Source organism: Gadus morhua, chromosome 6 (genome assembly GCF_902167405.1).
Source record: "Gadus morhua chromosome 6, gadMor3.0, whole genome shotgun sequence".
NCBI classification, from domain to species: domain Eukaryota; kingdom Metazoa; phylum Chordata; class Actinopteri; order Gadiformes; family Gadidae; genus Gadus; species Gadus morhua.
In genome coordinates, this window is record NC_044053.1 from 23,119,566 (window position 1) to 23,140,793 (window position 21,228).

Below are 21,228 nucleotides of genomic sequence, written 5' to 3' on the forward strand. Positions count from 1 at the left end.
CCCCGGGCTTCAAACCTCAGCTCCACTGTTATTTCAGGGCACTAAATGTATGTGTATCCTTTCGGTCTCAGTAGCATGGTATGCAGTATCCAAACCGTGCTCGGGTTCTTGCCCAGTTGACACAAGCATAAATGGAAACATGGATATTTATTTTTTAAGCTATGACGTTTATACGATACAGGAGGAAGTGAATTACAGCATAATATTTGCTTGCGCTGTACAGTAATATAAAGGGCTTATATGCACCATGTAAACTACCACAACGTCAAGTCGGTGCGTTTGGATGCAGCCATCTTGTGCTGTTAGAGTTTAGCCTAGCTGGAAGAAAAATAAAGGAGCTTCATACTTTTTTACTATTATTTACACTGCTATACTATTTCCGAAGTTCTATAACTTTGCAGGAAACAGACATTAGCATTGTTCACTGCAAATCTCTAGATAATCTGTGTGTTGTTGAATTTTTGTTTAGCTGTTTGTTTGTTTATGTCTTTATACATTTACAGCAAGTCACTTGTTTTGTTTGTTTCCAGAAATGGCCGAGCACCACAACATCAAGCAGGTCCTGCCTCTGGCCCGAGAGCTAGTGTGTAAGGTTCAGATGCTCATTGAAAACAAGTGAAACTCCTTTCCTCCTTGATGTTACGTATTAGCTTTTGCAGCAACAGAGCACAGCAATTTAAAGTCGCAATGTGTAAGATTGAGCTCTTCCCAGTAAGTAGGCAGGAGTCTTTCAGAATAAAAACAAACTCCATAACAGTTTTCGGTTCACGCTTTCGTTAACTGGCTCTGCAACTGTCTGATGCGCCCCAGCGTTGCTCGGCTGGCCGGGGGTGGGGGGGGCTTTGGGAGATTCGATAATCAGATTAGACACGCCCCGTTGTTTACAAGAAAACATGTTATAGTAAACAAAGACAGAGGTACGGGTTTGGCCAGCTATTTTTACTTGTAGACTATATCAGATAAAGGATGTGATTTTATTGATAACATTATCGAAATCACTATTGATCAGCATTGACAAGGTAATTTGAAATTTGAAGCTAGTTTAAATGTTACTTATTGCAACTTTAATGAGATGCCACACAAGCATACACATGCAAGAACGCACACACACCCACTAACACACACACACAGACCCAACCACCCACACACACACACACACACACACACACACGCACACGCACACGCACACACACACATACATACACACACATAAACACACATATACACATACAGAAACACACACAGTATACAGTCAGGTTGCTCCTGTATGTGATGTCAGCTGGTGTATAAATGTGTAATTCTTCTGTCGCTAATTCTAGATCCAAATATCTTTTGTCTGAAAAATGTTGTCTGTTGAGTGTCGATGTTTACCTTAGTAAATTATATTTTTTCTTTTAAATAATTAGAGTTTTGGTTGCACATTTTTTAACCAAATGGATACTTGTCAACTAATGTCTTTATTAATGAAGAAAACGGTACATGATTCAAATATGTATTTAGAACTATTTTAATATAAGGTACTGAAGAAGAAGTTTTACTAAATCACCAGATTATCCTAATTATACGTGAGACCTGCAGACACTGTTTCAATGACCACATAATTTCTATATTTCAGAACCCATTTCATCTTAAATACAGACATAGTTTAAAATAACCCAATTCCTGTGGTTATGATCCAGTGCAGAGAGATCCTGTGCGTCCTATTTAAAGCTGCAGTTTGTACCTTTTCCACTGCAGTCGTGACTTCTGGTTATAATGCTAGCAATGTTGAAAGAGTGACATGGTAAGGTTGTATTAACATACAGTAACTACTGATACTCTGTGTTCTCATTGTGCCCCACCCTTGCCTATCGCCAATAGTATGTCTGTGTATGTTGTGTGTGAATTGGATTGTAACCCCTCCCCCCCCCACCCAAAAAAAAGAATAGAAAATGAGGTTATGAAGATGACAGGAACTAAAGTTATGACCCATAGATAACTACATTGATATCAAAGTGAATTAGTCATCTCTGTACAGAGCTATTAGGAGGACATTTTGACAGCTCTATTATTTTGTCATTTTTATTCAACATCAGGGCAATCATTTTATGACGTTTCTATTGTAGTGCTGCTGGCATTCTTTGTGACTTTAATTCAGTGTTTCCCTACATGCATCCAGCAGTGGCCCAGCACAGCGGATGGACTACAGTCAACCCTGCATTTGTTTTTATTAGAAATTATGTTGGGCGCCCCAAATGCAATTTGCTTTATTTAATATCATGGGTGCCCCCAACTGCACCCTGCTCAATCGTTACATCCTCATTATGGCATTGGTGGAAAATACTGATGGCAAAATAGTATTCTAGGAGCTAGAAGAAGAAAAAAATGCATGATGACACTAATGGTCGAATTATGGTAGGAATGGACATAGACTAAAAGTAGGTTTTAATAATAAGTAGCCTCCATATAAGATTGTATAAAACAGAAGCAACAGTATTATGAAACCCAGAAGGAGGGATGGCTACGAGTTGCTAACTTATAACTGCATTTGATTATATAATGCCAAAAGAATGTGGTTGTGCGCATAGTGCACTTGCATGCTTTCCTAGTAGGTTACATTTTGAGCAAAACACATGAGATGGTGGCTGTTGGAATGCAGCCCAGCATTACTGGCTCCATCGGGGATCCATCTAAAACACATGAGATGGTGGCTGTTGGAATGCAGCCCAGCACTAATGGCTCCATCGGAGATCCATCTAAAGCTCTGTGGGCCCGACCACACGACATAGTGCAACTACAGAAACCAGAGCACTGCTGCTGGAAACATCGTAAAGGAAACACTGCATTTCATTCATTTATATAGTTATTATTATTATTATATGATATTATTATAATTGTGTGATTATTATTATTGTTATCGGCATACACAGTAAATGTGGGAACTAGATGAGAAGGAATGAAATCATGTTGTCTCAGATAACTTATGACACTATTTTTCTTATCACAGATATTACAAAAGAAACATGTGAAATATCAGAGAACCATGAAGAGAACTATTTGCAAAAATGTAATGTGTACGCGACGTTGACCACGGTTGATTGGCAGGTGGTTTCCTCTGCACATTACACATAGGCCAAACTTGTTTTTAAAGCTAAGAACAGAAACCTTAAACAAAAAGACAGAAGATGGGATGCTGCTATGGTTTAGGGCGAGTGCCTTCCCACTGAAGTAGCTTTTTTAAATGAAATGTAGACGTGCTTTCCACTCTTTAACGGCTGATGTAACGTTGAGGAATATTTATAGTCTAGCCACAAGTCGTTTATTGTGTCAAGTGTTGTTTTCATGAATGTGATGAGATTAATTGCGTTTAATATCGGTGGTTCCTTCCAAAAAGGCATTTCTTTTGTAAAATGAAATGATTTGCTAACATCTAGGTGTTTATTTATTCATTCAACTGCTGCTTTTGTTTGTAAAACTATAACCTTGCTGGTGTTTAGTTCTGAATGTTTGTGGTAAAACAAATTATCTTTAAAATGGCATATTAAATGGTATATGTTTTTATAAAATGATTCAGGTCTTTTTTTTAAGAGAGTTCCTTCCACAATCACATATTCTAATAGAAAGGAATAATGCTCACGTGCAATGAAGATTAATTGCGATGTATGTTGTATTGTTTTTCCATGCTGCCTTTACAGCTAAGGGTATGTATAATAAGCTATTAATCAAAGAGTCTGCTGTTTTAAAAGGCAAAATATCAATGATCTGAAAACAAAAGAGAAGGCTTTTGTTTTTGCAGGGTCAGCGCCAGCTTCCATATTCTGGGGGGGAATTTGGTCTCGCATGCAGGGACACACACACAAAACCCTACCCAACTAGTTACAGCCTATAACTTGCGTTTCCAACAATCTCTTAGTTCCTTCATGCCTTCATAATTCAACCAGCTCTACGTGCTGAAATTAATTCACGGAAGAAAATCTTTTAAAGTACAAATTTACCTTTCCCTGGTGGATTACAATAAATGGTTCATGAATAAGTGCTTGTGTGGGGTTAGAAGATCTTTGTCCTTTCACAATGTTGCTCCTCACCATCTCTGAGGGACTTTGGACATTCTGTACAGCTCTCTGGCTCGCGGATCTCCAGCTTCATCCTACACAACCGTCTTCATCAAAAAATGCTAATCTTCTAACAACCTGTTTTGATTGGCCTTTATGTTTCAATAAGGAGGGATGATATTGTTGAATTGTTATTTTACAATTAGGGCTCTTAGCAAGCGACTAACATTGGTTAATACACACAATGACACAGCGACGACAGTCATTCAGGAAAGGTGACAGCCGAGCTGGCTGTCACCTTTCCTGAAAGACTTTCCACTATGACAGGTGCAGTAAGGGTTTAGTGTCTTGCTCAGGGACTCATCAGCATTCAGCTAGGGATCGAACTAGCAACCTATCGGCTACAAGACATCTGCTCTACCTCCTGTGCTGAGTCTACGTCGAAAGGTTGCTCTATATTGAGAAGCATGGAGTCATAACCTACAAGCATCCCTTTTTCATAAGTAATGCTCAACAAAGTGATATGAGACCCCCATAGAATTAAGTCGGTAGAGCATCAGACTATAAATTTTATGGTCGTGGCCTGGGTTCAAGTCCCTGTTCGGGTGGATATATTGTTTAAAAGACTCAACGGATCAAGGCTGATAAGCAAATCTTGCTGAGGCCCGATTGGTTGACTTTTCTCAAAATAAGACAATCTGAAATAAAGTTTGTTATTTCAGTATAAACAAGAGTACTTAATATGACATTTTTTTAGAAATTCAAACCGACAATCACTTGCCTTGAAATATGTTTAACAGACAACGGGAAATGGAACAAATGGATACATATTTTATAAGGTTTTGCTCCTATCATAAGCCTCATCTAGCCTACTTAATACATGATTTCACGCTATAAACGGAATATCATAGGTCTAATAATCGTCGGAGAAAATTCGTTTTTGAAAAAAAAAGTCCGCCCGAACAGGGACTTGAACCCTGGACCCTCAGATTAAAAGTCTGATGCTCTACCGACTGAGCTATCCGGGCGCTCAAAGTAGTCCAGTATGCTGTTACAAAATAAACTATTGGTGAATTGAATAGGCTCCACCTCCACTCTACGTATCGCTACGTTGTTTTCAGCGTTAGCTAATAGCATTTGCTAGTAGCATTTGTTGCTATAAATGTAGGTTACTCAACGTTGAGCTACATTATCAACCATAAGTCAGACAGTTTTACTGAATATGCTTGGGATTCATCAAATATATGGACGACGCAGAGTGCAGTTGAACATAATACTGCCCTTATTATGCCGTTATTATTATGCTTCCAGAACCGACAATATGTTGTCAACAAACGTGAAGACCTTGAGGAAAACAAGAAACACACCGAGTCGACCAGTAACGGTCGCACGGTTGTACAGTTCTAATAAACACAACTCAAAGGTAATCCAGTTGCTGGAGTTCAATGTTTAATGCCCAGTGTATCACCATCTAACGTTGTCCCTGATTTAGGTACCAAAGGTCCCAACGTGGGAACCCCTGGGAGAAGACCGGATCCCATCGGTAACCAACTAACTGTCATGATCTTGTATACACCACCATACTTGACATAAAATTGAAAAGAAATCTAAAACATACGTTATTTGTTTCAAGTTGCCACAAGTCTCGTCCGACTTGGTGGACAAACTGGAGAGACTAGCCCTGGTTGACTTCCGCACCAAAGAGGGTCTGGTCTGCCTGGAGAGAGCCATACGGTTTGCGGATCATCTTAATATGGTGGATACAACTGGAGTAGAGCCCATGGATTCAGTCCTGGAACACGGGTATAATGGACTATTCTGCTAGGAATACTCTAATAACCGGTCCATGACACAGCACATGCATTAGCCAATATGATTTAAGCAGTCATTATTGAATGATTACATTTACATTTAGGGAATTTTGCTGATGCTTTTATCCAAAGCGACTTACCAATATTCATTCACATATTCAAACATCGACGGAGGTGTCAACCCCTTCAGGGCGACAGCCAGCTCGTCAGGAGCAATTAGGGTGAGGTTCTTTGCTCAGGGCAACCTCGACACGCTGGTTACCTTACCAGCCAACCCGCTCTACCTCCTGAGCTTGTATTTATTTAGCAGATGCTGGTGCTCAAAGAGACTTAAACGTTTGGCTGAAAAGATCTGTAGAGCTGTAGGGTACCCTACAGCCTTTTAACTGAATGGGTTTCTGGATGTTTTCCCTTATGAGCATGCAGATCTGATGACTTCAATTAAGAGCAGTTTGGCAATGTGTTGCACTGCCTGCTCCAATGGAGACTTTGGTCTATTCAGGTCTCAAGAGATTGCTGGTACTCAAGTCACCTTGAGTACCAGCATCTGCTAAATAAATACATGTATTCATATACACATTAAATACCTAAGGAATACCGAAGAGTATCCACAAATTTGTCATGTGTCTGAAAAGGCTGACGGAGGTGAATGTGTTTCCTCTCCGTCACTTTGAACCTGATGTGATTCTCAGGCAGCTCTTCCTGAGAGGCGATACAGTCACTGAAGGGGACTGTGCAGAGAAGCTGCTTCCACTTTCAAACACCACAGTGGAGGAGTACTTTGTTGCACCTCCGGGTAGGGAATAAAACGTCCACTTCCAATCGACATTTAGTCCAGCACAAGACACAATATTTCCTAGTTTATCTTGCATAGCAACCGATGAGGCCTTTGGGAGTTTCCTTTGTTATCAGAAATTGCTTTTTTTCTAAGCTTATTGTTGTTTTTGTCCACAGGAAACATTCCACTTCCAAGGCGGGAGGAGAGAGCGTCCATGTTGAAACACTCTGAGTTTTGATTCAGCTGAACATGTTATTCATATATGTATATCTGGTCTTTGTATGTGTATAACATTGTAATACATTAGACAATGGAATGGTTTACACAGACAATTTAATAAATGTTCATCAGTTAGACTCTGGCCACACACCATTATACAATCCCCACCTGTTAGCTCTGAAGACAGCATTTCTTTCTATTAAATACATCAATCCACTGCTTTTTCAGAAGAATGGTTGTCATTTGTAATTCCTTGCATAGCCAACAGATGGCAATGAGAACTAAGATAAAAAGGGACATTTGGATATCAAAGCAGGTACGGGTTGAATATAGAACAACATTCAATATTGTTTAGAATATCGGCAAATAAATTTAGATTTTTTCCACCAGAGGTGGTATTAACAGCAGTTAATTCCCTTAACTGCAAAGTGCAGGTTTTCAGATGTTAAACCTCTATGTCCTGTAACAAATTCACTCATTAGAGTAATTACATGTGTAGCTGAAGGAAAGTTACTCTGTCCTTTTTCTTGGGATTCTTACTATATGTTTTTGTGAATGAACACAATTATTTTAGTAGACGTTTATGTTATTATATATTTCCTTTTTGTTGTCCACCTGTCAGCCTATCGGTCGCAGTAGACTAAATAAGTAGGATCTAGAAAGTACCCCAATATTACCTCAGTATCAACTTCCTTTTCATGTTGTTAGACAATTTTCGGTTTCTGTTTTTGACTATGCATAAATTAAGTTTCATTTATTCATATTGGGTGTAGGCTACCATAGAATGATTCATCCCATAAACGTGCCTCACGCGGACACGCATCACGTTATAAATTATATCTAATCTATTTGTAACGTAGGAATCGCCTCTGGGTACTTGGAACTTGTGATCCTGAATCCTCGGACGCATATCAATACGAAGCAATCGGTTTCTGTCTATGACTCGACTGTCGGTGAAACGAAACAGATCGTCAGGTGATCTAAGTCGGAAAACGAAACCATGGAGGCTTTATAAACCCAAAGCAACAGCTGATGTGGAGGAAACAAGTTTCTCACCGAGTCGTACACATTCATCATACTGCTCTTCAAAGACTTTAACCAGAGTAAGTTCAAATGTAGGCTATGCTATTTTAGTGTATTAAATATGATTAGCAGGGTTGCCAATTTGAAAATGACTCTAACATGCTTTTATTTACATCTCCCCAGCAGCAGTTGGTCATGGACATCACAATCACTCTTCTTAACGGGGAGTCTCACCCTCTTACCGTGGCTCCAGGGACCACCGTGGGCTCGCTGAAAGACCTCCTCTCTCAAAGGTCTCGACTCTCTCCGGAGAGTCAGAAGCTTTTCTACGACAACGACGGGGAGAAAATAATTCTCGACGATACCATGTCATCTCTGAGTGCCTATGGTGTGTCACCCGGTGCCAATATCTTCGTGCTGGCCAAGGAGCCCGCTAATATCCAAGTGTTCCTGACAACGGTGAACGGCCAGATTCACACCTACACCGTCCGACCTGGGGAGACGGTGGCGGGCTTCAAGCTCAAGGTGAAACAGCGGGAGAAGGTGGCCGAGGACCAACAAAGGCTGATGCATGAATCCAAGCAGATGGACGACGGAAGTCGTACACTGGAGTCCTATAATGTGAAAGAGGGCAGCACCATCTACCTTAACGGACGGCTGAGAGGCGGCTAGGACTCGAGAGGAGAGGACTCAAAAAGAGTGATGATTTGCAAGAATGTGATTGCTGAATCCCTTATTCTTTGTTTAGATTATTTAACCTCAGAATGCATACATGTTCACCCACAGTTACATTAAATGCACTTAACTGCCTGAAGTTCACCATATTTGAATAAAAAAATATATATGCTGAGTTTTAGCTAGACCATTATGCTATAGTTGTATCTGGCACTGTTTATGCCACTTTAATGATTCCACTGTCAATTATTGAATATCTGAACTTATGTAATAATAAATTCAATCATAAATATTGGGTTCAAATTGTGTGTTGTTTTTAAAACCACATTCATTTTCTGTACGACCCATTCTTGTGACCTGAGTAATCTCAATTTACTTTGTAGTTGTTTAGTTAGCTGTAGGCCTAACATTTGACTTGGACGTCCTCCACAAAACGATCACTGAGCAAATTACGCTCAGGTGAAGGTCGACAATGATTAATAAGTAATTGTATTGGTAAGATGGTTACGTTTACATATTTGGTTAGAGATGGTTAAGTTTGAAATGGCTAGTTTAGGCATAAGGTTAAGGATGGTTAGACCTAAACTAACCATTTCTAGCCTAATACCTTCACTTAACCTTCTCTAACCTAATACCTTTACTTATTCATCTCTTATACCAGTATACGGTTAGAGATAGTTACGTTTACTAGGTTAGAAATGGTTAAGTTGAGGTATTAGGTTAGAGATGGTTTAGTTTAGGTCTCGGGTTAGACATGGTTAAGTTTAGGTATTAGGTTATAGGTGGTTACATTTAGGTAGGTGTTTAGTTTGGGTATCAGGTTAGGTTAGAAATATTTAAGGTTTAGGTATAAGATAGAGATGGTTAAATTAATTTGTTTGTTGTGGCTTTTGACCTTGTGTTGCTGCATTTGCATTTGTGTTGTGGCTTTGAATTTTCCTTGATTTTTTTTCTTTTTTTGGAAATGCAGTTCATGTAGGCCTATCAGCCATCGCACTAGGGTCACAGAACTGGAACTGCAGCCTCCAGTATTGCAGGAACATACTACTCATAGAAAGACAAGCTAGAGCTATGAGCTCAGGTTCTGTATCCTCCCCTAGTGGCGATTGCAATCAATTAGCACAGCACCAGTTCAAGTGCCCAGAGGCGATTAATGTGTGTCAATGTGCCGCACCTTTATAGGATGAATCATTCGATGGTGCACCCGTCTATTTTTATGACTAAATTAAACGAAACTTATTCATAAACAAAAACATAAACCTAAAATAGTTTAACAGCGGGACAATGACTTGATAACGAGGCAATATTGGGGAATTTTCGAGATGTAGGCCAACTTATTTATTCTACAGCGACCTATATGGTCATACAGGAGAAAGAAACAGCCCTTTAAGTTCATCACATAATTGTTGGACTAAAATCCACCAAAAAAAGATTTTGTATAGAATTCCAAGAGAAAACGGCAGAGTAACTTTCAACATCTGTAAAATGTCCTTATTGCAGAGTTCTCAATGCCATCTGGCGGCTATGAAATCCATTACAAATGACCACCAGACGTCTGAAAAAGAGAGTAGGAAGTGGATTGAAGTGTTTTTTTTAACGAAAACAGTAGGATCCTGATCCATGTTGTTGATATTCGCGATTACTCCGGTATTGCATGAACACCACCCAATACAAGCAATAGGTTTCTTCCTATTTCTCGAATATTCGATGGACAAACGAAACTGAAGTCGTTTGGAAAACGAAACTAGTCGAGGCTTTATATTCCCACAGGATCACTGCTGACATGGAGAACATACGTTTATCACCAAGTAGCACACACCCATCATCCAGCTCAGAGACTTTGAGGTAAGTTCAAGTGTATGTTATTAGCCTACTTATATAGTATGATTAGAAGGGCTACAAATTGCAAATAAGTCTAAATAGTTTTTATTTCCTCCCCAGCAGCAGTTGGTCATGGACATCACAATCACTCTTCTTAACGGGGAGTCTCACCCTCTCACCGTGGCTCCAGGGACCACCGTGGGCTCGCTGAAAGATCTCCTCTCTCAAAGGTCTCGACTCTCTCCGGAGAGTCAGAAGCTTTTCTACGACAACGACGGGGACAAAATAATTCTCGACAATCCCGTGACATCTCTGAGTGCCTATGGCGTGTCACCCGGCGCCAATATCTTCGTGCTGGCCAAGGAGCCCACTAACATCCAAGTGTTCCTGAGAACGCTGAACGGCCAGACTAACGCCTACACCGTCCGACCTGGGGAGACGGTGGCGGGCTTCAAGCTCAAGGTGAAACAGCGGGAGAAGGTGGCCGAGGACCAACAAAGGCTGACGCATGAATCCAAGCAGATGGACGACGGAAGTCGTACACTGGAGTCCTATAATGTGAAAGAGGGCAGCACCATCTTCCTAAACGGACGGCTGAGAGGCGGATAGGACTCGAGAGGCGGTTAGGACTCGAGAGACTAGACAGGAGACGACTCAAAAAGAGAGATCTGCACGAATGTGTTTGTTTGTCCCTGATTGTTTGTTGAGTTTATTTACATTTGTGAATGAAAACAGAAACAGGTTCATACAGACAGTTGCATTAAAAGCACTTAACTGCCTTAAATTCAACATATTTGTAGAACCTCATATAATCTGATAATAAAAATCAGATTAGCCTATATGAACTTTTTAAAAAATGAGGTTACGTTTAGCTAGACCGTTAGACGCTAGGGCCTATAGTTGTAGGCCTATATGCCACTGTTTATACCACTTCAAAGTTTACACTGTTCCACTGTCAAATGAATAACTGAATTTATTGAAAAATAAATTAAATCATAAATATTGTTTTTAAATTGTGTGTTGTTTTAAGCCCATCTCAGACCAAAGATTCGCCTCGCAACGATATACTGTATAAAACCACATTCATTTTCTGTGTGACTCATTCTTGTGACCTGATATAAAAAAAGTATTCTCAATATACTTTGTAGCTGTTTGGTTAGCTGTAACATTTGACAATACTTGGACGTTCTCCAAACGATTAAGCTTCAAGGAAAGGGGATTAAAGAGTATATAAGGGCACAAACTATAATCTCTGATTACATATAGCCTATAGTGCCTTTAATGCTGAATCAATCCGATGAGATTGAGAGTAGAATTATGTGAAAATGAAGAAAATGAAAATGAAGTCTGAGCTCCAATATCATGAACATGATCACAAACACAACATACTGTTGGTTACTCCTCCTTCATGATAACACAATATAGGCCAACTGTTGGTTACTCCTCCTTCATGATCACAAACACAATATACTGCTGATTACTCCTCCTTCATGATAACACAATATACTGTTGGTTACTCCTCCTTCATGATCACAAACACAATATAGGCTATTCTGCTGGTTACTCCTAACGTGACTCCTCCTTCATGATCACAATCGTGATCATGAAGGAGGAAATCAAATCGCACACGATTCAGCCCGATTTTGTCCCGATTCTTTCGTCGCAGACAAATTTGCGAATCGTACACGATTTTGACGGGTCGGCGACGAGACGAGTTCTTGCAATGTGACATGCTTGCAATCTGCAATGTTTTCGTCTGCGACGTTCGAGAACCCCGAGACGAAAAGTTTGGCATGTCAGAATTTTTTGGGGAATGCATGACGTATCCATTGTTGACATGAGGGAACCACGCCCCCAGTTGCGTGAGGGAAGCCCGCGAACAGCTGGAGCTCACGCGCAGTGTTTACCAAAATGGAGCAATATAATATGACAACTTTGGTGGAAATGTGGCGGCAGCAACGTCCCTGCATTTTAAACTCAAGAACGAGTCCGCAATCTTTTCTTCTTTTTCTTATTTTCCGTCTCTATGCAGAGGACCGCCAGCATAATGCCTAGTGCTAGGCCTACTCGGGATCCTTTGTTGCTATAGGCTACGTTGTTGCTGCAGTTCATGTCGCGCAACGCAACTACTGTGAGGAATTGCCGCATTGAGCAGATATAAAAACTGCTGGAACCTTTATGACAAAAATTTAAAAAGCATTTATGTTAGTTCTAAATCTTAGATTTTCAAAATATCTTGCAAACGTGAATGATACAAAGTAGAGAGCATCCACCCTCGAGGCCGGCGCCGCCGCCTTGGCACCTGCCAGTGGCGGCCCCGTTGCGGTGCAGCCATCCTCCCTGGTTGGGACGCCCGTCTCCAACTGTCCGCAGTGGATCTGGGGGTGTGGTCGGGGACCACCTCTATCGGGCCCCCACCAGTTTCTGCCGTAGGGGGGCGCTGGGGGGCCGTTCGTGGACCCCATCCTCCGCCCTCCGCCGTCTGGCCCGTCGCCGGCCATGCCGGCGGTTGGGATGGGCTGGACGCTGTCCAGTCCACCCGCAGTCCTTGACCCGCCGACACTGCTCCGGCTTGAGGTCCGGTGGCCTGGGTTTCCGGACCCGTTCCTCGTCCTGCCCGGACTGGGAAGCCACTGTCGTTGTGCCACGGGAGAGGGCGGCCCCAGCCGCGTCCACCCGGGCACCACAACGACGGCAGCAGTGCTTGGTCGGACCAGACTGGTCCTGGCAATCATCTCCCTTCAGGCTGGGTTGGTCGGAGAACTCCCGCTCCGCCTGTTCCGCCGCGTGGAGAGCCACATCGAGGGTCGGGGGCATGGTGACCTCATATAACGCTGGAACGCTCGCCAAATAAATACACTTATGTACCTAGTTTGCTGTTGTGCCCTGCTTTGTTGTTCTCCCAGTCAGTCTAACCGTAACATGTGTTATGGTTCCCCTACTCCCCCCCTGGACGTAGCCAGCTAACATCCTGGAGCCGTAACACTGGCAGACAAAACCAACTCGTCAATCGGCGAGCCAATAGGAACCTCTCTACTCCGCTTTCCATTTGAAAAAACAGCGGGAGAGAAATACTGGCAGTCCAGTCCAACTCGCCATCCGCGAGAGGAATTTCAACGATGCTGCTTAAAAGAACATGCCTTCATTCTTAAGCCGTAGAAGGGGCACCGGACTCCAACACAGAGTTGCCGAGTGAGCCCCTGGACATGTCTAACATGTAAAAACTGACAAAGGGGCCGGGGAAAGACCAAGAAGCAGCCGCGCAAATGTCTTCCACCGGAACGCCTCTGAGTAGAGCCGTTGAAGCGGCCACGCGCCGTGTCGTGTGAGCTGTAACGCCCAATGGTGGCGCTAAGCCCTGCCGAGCGTAGGCTAAGCAAACACCCTCACATATCCAGCGAGAAAACCACTGTTTAGAGAGAGCGCGGCCCCTGCTAGCGTCGCAATAACACACAAACAACTGTTGTGTGGAGCGGAACGTGGCCGAGCGTTTCACATACATAGCCAGCGCCCGCACCGGGCACAGGAGATGCAACTCCGCCTCCGCCTCACTAGAATGAGGCGGGGGGTGAAAAGCCTTAAGCACAATATCTCTCGACCGGAAAGAACTATTAATGTTCTTAGGGAGGAACGCAGGATTAGGTCTGAGCAGCGCAAAGGAGCTGTCCTCGTTGAGCAACAAGCAACACGGGCTGACAGACAGAAGGGACCCTTTCGAGCCTCTGTCACAGGCCCGCTTGGCAGAAACCAAAGCCAATAAGATCGCCGTTTTAAAGGACAGGGCATCCAAAGGGGCCTGAGATAGAGGCTCGACAGGGTCCCTGGAAAACCCGCGCAACACAGTGGGGAGATCCCAGTGTGGTGTAAGCGCGAAACAGGACTAACCCGTCTAGCCCCACGCAAGAACCTCTTGACCAGTGGACGGCTTAAGATCGGTCAACCATCACAGCCCGCATGGCCAGCCGAAACAGCTGCCGCATAGACCTTGATAGTGGAAAAAGCAAACACGCTTCCCACCTCGCAATGGGATGGGACAGCGTGGTTCCTGTCACACCAATCAGAGAAAGCGCACCACTTAGCCGCATAGAGGGAAGAAGTAGAAGGTGCACGAGCACCCTGGATAGTGTCGACAACCGCTTCAGGCAAACCTTTGCCCTGCAGGATCAACCTCTCAGGAGCCAGACCAACAGCCGTCCCGATACATCAGGCGGGTGGTGCACCGCCCACCATGGGCCTGTGAAGCGCTTCCAGTCTGAACAGTACCGGCCACGGTGCCGTCCGTGAGAGCGCCGCCAGCTCTGGAAACCACAGAGCTGAGCGGTTCTCCGGAGCCACTATAATCAGGGACAATCTCTCCTGTCTGACCCGTTCCAGAAGAGGAAGGATCCGCTGGAGCGGAGGAAACACATACAAGAGAACCCGCGGCCAAGGTGTTTGCGCCAACACATCCACCCCCAACGGAGGAAGATCCCGAGGGTTCAGAGAGAACCAGCACCTGCAGTGTGTGTTCTGCCTGCACGCGAACAGGTTCACCTGAGCCGTCCCGAACCTCTGCCAGATCAGTCTGACAATGTCGGGATGTAACCGCCACTCGTCGCGGCGGGGTCCGCCGCGAGACATGAGGTCCGCCCCGAATTTCTGGGCGCCCGCGATATGCAGGGCTCTCAGACTGAGGAGATAATGATGAGCCCAAAGTCAGAGCTTGACCGCCTTTTGGTGGAGAGCAGAGGAGCACACTCCCCCCTGTTTGTTTTTTTCTCACAGCGACGAGTTCCAGCACATTTATGTGGACTGTAGGGGGCGTGTGCCACTCGCCTCCCAGCGAGTCAGAAAGGCACGTTCCTCCCCAACCCGTCAATGAGGCGTCCGTGAAGACCACTACGTAGGTCGTCACTCTGCCCAGAGGAACACCCCTGAGAAGGGCGATATTCCAGGTCTGGTGACACCGAACGGGGTAGGAGGAGCACCCTGAGCTTGTGTCGCACGGGGTCCAACCGTTGGCGAGCAAACCACCGCTGGAGTCTGCTCATAAAGAGCAGACCCAGGGTAACCAAGGGGTGGGAGGCTGCCATAAGCCCTAACAGGCGCATGGTGGACAGCGCGGTCACGTTTCTGAGAACGCGAAAGCGGGAGAGTGCCAACAGGATGGCGTCTCGCCGAGGAGGCGAGAGCATCGCTGTCATGGCGGCTGAGTCTAGGCAAAGCCCCAAGTAGACTATCTGCCGGCCGGAGAGCTTGAAGCTCTTCTCCCAGTTGATTGCAAAACCCAGGAAAGAGAGATGGTTTATCACCGTCATGGTGTCCCTTCTCGCAGCTTCCTCTGAGTCGCTCAGGATAAGTAGGTCGTCGAGGTAGAAGAGAACCCTCTTTCCCTGACGCCTGAGCGGTCCCAACGCTGTCTCCACACACTTCGAGAAGGTGCACGGGGCCAGGGAGTAGCCGAATGGCAGGCACTGGTACTCGTACGCCACCCCCATAAAGGCAAAACGGAGAAACTTCCTGTGCGCCTGCCGAACAGGGACGTGGAAGTAAGCATCCTTGAGATCCAGGGATGTGAACCAGTCGCCCTCTCTCACACATCGGAGCAGCGCTCTGATAGTGAGCATTCTAAATTTCCTCGCGGCAACGATTCTGTTGGACACGCCAAGATCCAAAATATCTCTCTTCTTACCTGACTTCTTGGTAACCAGGAAGTAGCGGGAGTAAAACCCCGATGTGACTCGTGGGGGGGAACGACAACGATGGCTCCCTTCTCCAAGAGACGGGCCACCTCTGCTGCCGAAGCCGTGCTTGCCGCTGGGTCCCGTAGCCTGGTCTCCACCAACCCCATAAAGGGTGGGGGACGGCGCTTGAACTGTATGGGATGACCCCATCTCAACGTGTTGTCCAACCACGATGGTAGAACGCACCACTCTAGCCAACACGCATAGCGGTCGGAGAGAGGGCGAGCTGACAGCTGAGAAACGTTGTCCAGGAATAACCCGTATTCCTCGGCCCCTACCGCCTCCACACAGTGTGTGGACCAAGGGGGGCATCCCATGAAAGGGAGGAGGCTCAGCGAGACGTTAAAGAGCTAGTCGCTGTACAAACAGCGAGCTGTCTAGACGCCGCGCTCGTGTCCGCTGAACAGGCAGCGAGCCGTCTAGCCGTAGCACTCGTGCCCGCGCGTTGTCCGCTGGCTGTGACCACAGCGCGCAGACCCGTCTTCTCACCTTCCACAGACTGTAGAACGGAGGTAGAGGGGATAATGTGGGAAACTAGGAAACTAGTACAAGCGTCCGTATCCACGGGCTCGTGTAATTTGAGTTCTGCCCACGAAGCTCAAAGGGACGCCGCTTCTTAGAAGCAGGTGAACCAGAGGTTATGTGAACACGCCGTCCGGCCGCCACCCTACAGCCATCTGGCTGAGGGGGGAAAAGAGGTAATATAAAGGAATATCGCTCTTTAGGGAGTATGTACTGCCGTTTGGTCTTTTTTTTTCTTTATTGGGGTAAGAAAAAGTGGGAGCAAGCTTGCGGAACTTCTGGCCCCGTGGTGCTGCTCTCCCCGGCTGCGGCGGCGGCTGCTGTTGCTGCTGCTGCGACTGCTGCTGTGGCATCGGGGTTGGGGTTGGAGGCGGCCCCCTGGAGCGCTGGGATCGGCCTGGACACCGCTTCCTCCCGGCCTGCTGGTGGGCTGCCGTGAGAATCACCCCGAACCGGGAACGATTCTCACGGATGGACTGCTGGTGAGCGAGCACCTCCGAGAACCGGGGCCCAAATAGTCCATCCGGAGCAAACGGGCCCTGGACGACGCTGGCCCGCTCTCGTTCCGGAACCGCAGTGTGAGAGAGCCATATGGCCCTCTGGATCATGGTGGCCGACGCCTTATGCCGGCCGGCCGAAACGGCTATCGGCTTGCATAGCTGAAGGATGGCGCTGGAGAAGCGGGAAACCGTCTCGCGTCCACTGGGCCGTAAGCCTTCCCGCCAGCCGACAAAGAAACCAGGGCAGAGGAGAGCAGGGCGAGGTTGTTGACGCAGATTGCGAGGCACAGAAGAACACCCTGACCGTCAGGCCGGTAATCTGCTTCTGGAGGCGGTCGGGGGGCAGCGGCTTCTCGTTAGGACGTTATCTGGCTCCCGGACAGAGAAGCGCTGCTAGGGAAGGCTCCAGGCTCCCCCTCGCCTAAGTATCAGCCCACCCTTCCACGTTGGTGAAGTCAGTGAAGGCCCTCACCGGGGCCTTCAGAGTAGAGGGGTCCCGACCCCGCAGCGTGAAAAGGTGCTGAACCGGTGGGAACAGGGGGCACTGGGTAGCCCACCGGGAGGAAGCAGGGTGGGAAAACATGGCGAGGCGGGGCTGGCATAGGGATGCCCTTGATGGCCGCCGCCTCACTCATGATCTCGCCGAAGAGATCGGCCATCCGGCGTGGTTTCTCCCTCGGGACGACAGTGGCTTCGATGGAAGCCCCGGAGTGGGAGAAGCCGGACGCAGAATCAGCAAAGACGTCCACGGAGGCGACGTCGTCAACCTCAACACTCAACAACACACAACTACATTCTACCGACCACACACCCAAAACCCGTTAACCCCAACAGATAAAGACAATAAAACCCCTTTTCCCCAACCGGCATATCGGATCCCCAGAATCCCCGGCGCGACCCCCGTAGGAGTCGCCACAATATATTTATAATTTGAAATTCGTCCCAGCCTTTATACCATAGATACCATAGGGTCTGTAGCATATAACCGCGTTTTCCGATTACAGTTTAATGCATTTTTCACAATTTACCAGCTCTCGTTTTGAAGGCTGAACAGACAATTCGACTGGAACTACTTTTCAATTTGACTCTCAACCCTCCTTTTCAGCCAATCACATGACTGCAGTCCCGGCCTCAGAAAAATAAATCTGTTTATTTATTAATCCGTTCGTCCAGCCTCCGAGCCTCCCGGTTCCCTCGGTCAAATGTCTATGGGAAATAACATGGGGGTTTTGAATGATCGTACATAACAATCACTAGGTGGCGAAGAAGTAAAAGCTGTGTCACGTTTTGAACTACACTCTTTTTCAATCTAGTTTCGACTGGGTTTTGGGATTGTCAAAAGTAATGTAAACGATTATTAATGCTACTTTAACGGCACCGACAATCTAAAAACCCAGCCACTGCAGTCATCTGATTGGCTGAAAACGACGGAGTCATCTGATTGGCTACAGAGAGTTCCTTGTTGAATAAAATGCATTTGTGAATCCAGCTACGTCAGGAGTCTCAAAAATCCACATATAAATACAGACACACACAAATGCAAACAAGTTCACAAACGAAAAGTGTCTTGTAAATTCAAGTTTAACAGTTTGTATATAAATGTAACAACATCCAAATCCATTTTTGATGAAAATTGCAAATATTTTTTTAATTCATAATTTATGTATTTATATTACATTTATTTAAAACAAGACACATTTGTGTGTGGATCAGAAATGTGTTTGTGAAACGTATTTTTGTTTATGGATTTATTTTACATTTATACATACCAATATCCATTTGTGTGTGCATTGAAATGTATTTGTGAGAAGAGACGGTCATCATGTTGCTACCTAGCCGATTACGTCTGTCCAGCAAAATTAGTAGAGGCCTATTCTGCTTGACCCCCTGCTGCTCGCAGCTATATTTACATTCGTATAGCTGAAGGGAAGTCCTTTTGTTAAGTTTTACTGTTTAGATCTGCCCTATTGTCTTCGAATTCTTTACACAAACTTATTTTGTGAATTTAAATAAAAAATGCTGTAGAATAAAAATACCTATTATACTCTATAAATTACCCCAATATTGCCTTATTATCAAGTCATTGTTGTGCTGTTAGACTATTTTAGGTTTCTGTTTTTGTTTATGAATAAGTTTCGTTTAATTTAGTCATAAAATACACCGGTGTATCAAGGAATGATTCATAAAGGTGCAGCACACGGACGCACATCACGTTAGAAATGGTATCTTATCTATTCATAACATGGAAATCGCCTCTGGGCACTTGAACTCGTGATGCGTTAATTGATATTGACTAGGGGAGGATACCGAAACTGAGCTCATTGGTGGCTCTAGCTTGTCTTTATGAGTAGGCCTATTATGTTCCCGAAATATTGATGCTGCAGTTCCAGTTCTGGGAGACTGGGACCCTATACTGCGATGGCCTGCATTTCCAACAAAAAAAACCACAATCACGGAAAATATAAACTTAAAAGCCACAACACAAATCCAAATGCGACAACAAAAGGTCAAAAGACACACCAAACGAATGAATTGAACCATCTCTAACTTATACCTAAACCGTAAACATGAAGCTGATTCCTAAACTTAACCATCTCTAACCTCATAGCCTACTTAAACTTCACCATCTCTAACCAAGTACCTAAATGTAATCATCTCTAAGTTCATATCTAGACTTAACCCTCTTAAACATAATACTGATATAAGGTTAGAGATGATAATGTAAAGGTATGGCTAGAGATTACTAATTTAGGTAGCCTATATTTTAACCTTATGCAAATATTAACCATCATAACCTATTGGGTCAACTTAACCATCTAACCATAAAGTGACTTATTTATCATTGTGTAGACCTTTACCGAAACGTAATTTGCAACGTAAATAACCTCGCCTTCGCAGGCGTCTTAAAGACAGAAAGCAACACGACTCTGGCAACAATGACCGAATGAGAGAAACGAAAGTGATTGGGACCAAAGGCATGAGGAAATCGAATCTTCGTGGAGGCTTTATAAACCCACAGCCTCACTGCTGATGTTGAGGACATAACTTGATCACCGAGTCGCACGCTATCCTCCTGTTCTTAAGAGACTTTAAACCGAGGTGAGTTAAAATGTAGGCTAGCGTTATTATGCTTATTATAACTGCTAATTGGAAAATAAGTCTCTAAAATTCTTGTATTTATTTCCCAGAAGCATTCATCATGAATATTACAATCACTCTTCTTGGCGGGGAACCACGTCCCCTCATTGTGCCTCCAGGGACCACCGTGGGCTCGCTGAAAATACTCATCTTTCAAAAGTTCCACATCTCCCCGGAGAGGCTTTCAGTCGACAAGATAATTCTCGATGATGACTTAAAAGACCTGAGTTTCTATGGGGTGCTACCCTGTGCGAATATTTTCGTGCTGGTCCAAGAGCCCAACAACATCCAAGTGTTCCTGAAAACGGAGAAGGGTGAGAATCACACATACAACATCCGACCTGGGGAGACGGTGGCAGGCTTCAAGGTCAAGGTGAAACAGCGGGAAGGAGTGGCTGAGGACCAACAAAGGCTGATCCATGAAGGCAAGCAGTTGGACCACGGAAGTCATACATTGGTGTCCTATAATGTGAGAGAGGGGAGCACCATCTTCCTAACCGGACGTCTGAGAGGCGGCTAGGACTCGAGAGGCGGCTCGAGCGGTAGAATCAGGAGTTGGAAACGTTTTGCCTACCCTATCTCCGACCTAACTCAAAAGCCAGCGTGTAATTTATATTTTTTACATTGATAAAATGATTTGGCGAAGAGCAGGCCTTTTCATAATCTTAAATACACATATATAATAACGAATCGTGTGTGGGAAGAATGTATTTTTTACGAAGGCCAACTTTTTAAAATCATTTAGTGAGTAAATGTAATGCTACAGAAAATTTAACCATGAGGACATAGAGCAGTGGAGACAGGATTCTTTCCCAGCAATTCAGGAATCACTTTACAACCTTTCAAACATTGGTATGCATTTAAATTGTTTTAATTATAGATAATGAGTTTGGGTTGTGTTGGTAGATGTCATTTTGGTATGAATTTTTCTCATCCAGAAATACAGTAAATAAACTCCTTTAAATAAAAGAAATCTGGTCCTCACTA

The 21,228-nt window shown here is 44.7% G+C and overlaps 5 protein-coding genes and 1 non-coding gene across 12 annotated transcripts in view; 5 read left to right on the plus strand and 1 right to left on the minus strand.

The window, feature by feature from the left end:
* Positions 1-3,548, plus strand: part of sgsm1a (small G protein signaling modulator 1a) — a 56,414-nt gene extending 52,866 nt beyond the window's left edge. The window contains exon 24 of the mRNA XM_030358196.1: positions 531-3,548. Within this exon, the coding sequence (XP_030214056.1) occupies positions 531-619 (89 nt within the window). The 3' untranslated portion in view covers positions 620-3,548. The remainder of the gene's footprint in view (positions 1-530) is intronic.
* Positions 3,549-4,986: 1,438 nt separating this feature from the next.
* trnak-uuu (transfer RNA lysine (anticodon UUU)) lies at positions 4,987-5,059 on the minus strand. The gene has a single exon. It is a non-coding gene; the product is annotated as a tRNA-Lys (tRNA).
* A 71-nt stretch (positions 5,060-5,130) lies between these two features.
* gatc (glutamyl-tRNA amidotransferase subunit C) lies at positions 5,131-7,069 on the plus strand. Of its 3 annotated transcripts, none has more exons than XM_030358650.1 (5): positions 5,131-5,454; positions 5,524-5,574; positions 5,665-5,765; positions 6,535-6,638; positions 6,797-7,069. In XM_030358650.1, exons 1-5 carry the CDS (start codon positions 5,254-5,256, stop codon positions 6,856-6,858), a joined length of 519 nt encoding a protein of 172 aa, XP_030214510.1. In that variant the 5' UTR covers positions 5,131-5,253; the 3' UTR covers positions 6,859-7,069. The 3 variants fall into 3 exon arrangements, with proteins under 3 accessions (XP_030214510.1, XP_030214512.1, XP_030214509.1); XM_030358649.1 differs by having other exon boundaries at positions 5,133-5,454; positions 5,665-5,834; XM_030358652.1 differs by lacking the exon at positions 6,535-6,638 and having other exon boundaries at positions 5,665-5,834.
* Positions 7,070-7,689: 620 nt separating this feature from the next.
* Positions 7,690-8,829, plus strand: LOC115545460 (polyubiquitin). 2 transcript variants are annotated; one of them, XM_030358647.1, is made up of 2 exons: positions 7,690-7,942; positions 8,046-8,829. In XM_030358647.1, the coding sequence occupies exons 1-2, from the start codon at positions 7,778-7,780 to the stop codon at positions 8,532-8,534; spliced, it is 654 nt and encodes a 217-aa protein (XP_030214507.1). In that variant the 5' UTR covers positions 7,690-7,777; the 3' UTR covers positions 8,535-8,829. The 2 variants fall into 2 exon arrangements, with proteins under 2 accessions (XP_030214507.1, XP_030214508.1); XM_030358648.1 differs by having other exon boundaries at positions 7,785-7,942; positions 8,049-8,829.
* Positions 8,830-10,089: 1,260 nt separating this feature from the next.
* Positions 10,090-11,449, plus strand: LOC115545462 (polyubiquitin). Of its 3 annotated transcripts, none has more exons than XM_030358653.1 (2): positions 10,090-10,382; positions 10,482-11,449. In XM_030358653.1, exon 2 carries the CDS (start codon positions 10,491-10,493, stop codon positions 10,965-10,967), a length of 477 nt encoding a protein of 158 aa, XP_030214513.1. In that variant the 5' UTR covers positions 10,090-10,382; positions 10,482-10,490; the 3' UTR covers positions 10,968-11,449. The 3 variants fall into 3 exon arrangements, with proteins under 3 accessions (XP_030214513.1, XP_030214515.1, XP_030214514.1); XM_030358655.1 differs by having other exon boundaries at positions 10,137-10,382; positions 10,461-11,449; XM_030358654.1 differs by having other exon boundaries at positions 10,141-10,382; positions 10,479-11,449.
* Positions 11,450-20,064: 8,615 nt separating this feature from the next.
* Positions 20,065-21,210, plus strand: LOC115545303 (ubiquitin). Of its 2 annotated transcripts, none has more exons than XM_030358313.1 (2): positions 20,065-20,202; positions 20,292-21,210. In XM_030358313.1, exon 2 carries the CDS (start codon positions 20,303-20,305, stop codon positions 20,759-20,761), a length of 459 nt encoding a protein of 152 aa, XP_030214173.1. In that variant the 5' UTR covers positions 20,065-20,202; positions 20,292-20,302; the 3' UTR covers positions 20,762-21,210. The 2 variants fall into 2 exon arrangements, with proteins under 2 accessions (XP_030214173.1, XP_030214174.1); XM_030358314.1 differs by having other exon boundaries at positions 20,072-20,202; positions 20,295-21,210.
* The last annotated feature ends 18 nt before the right edge of the window (positions 21,211-21,228 follow it).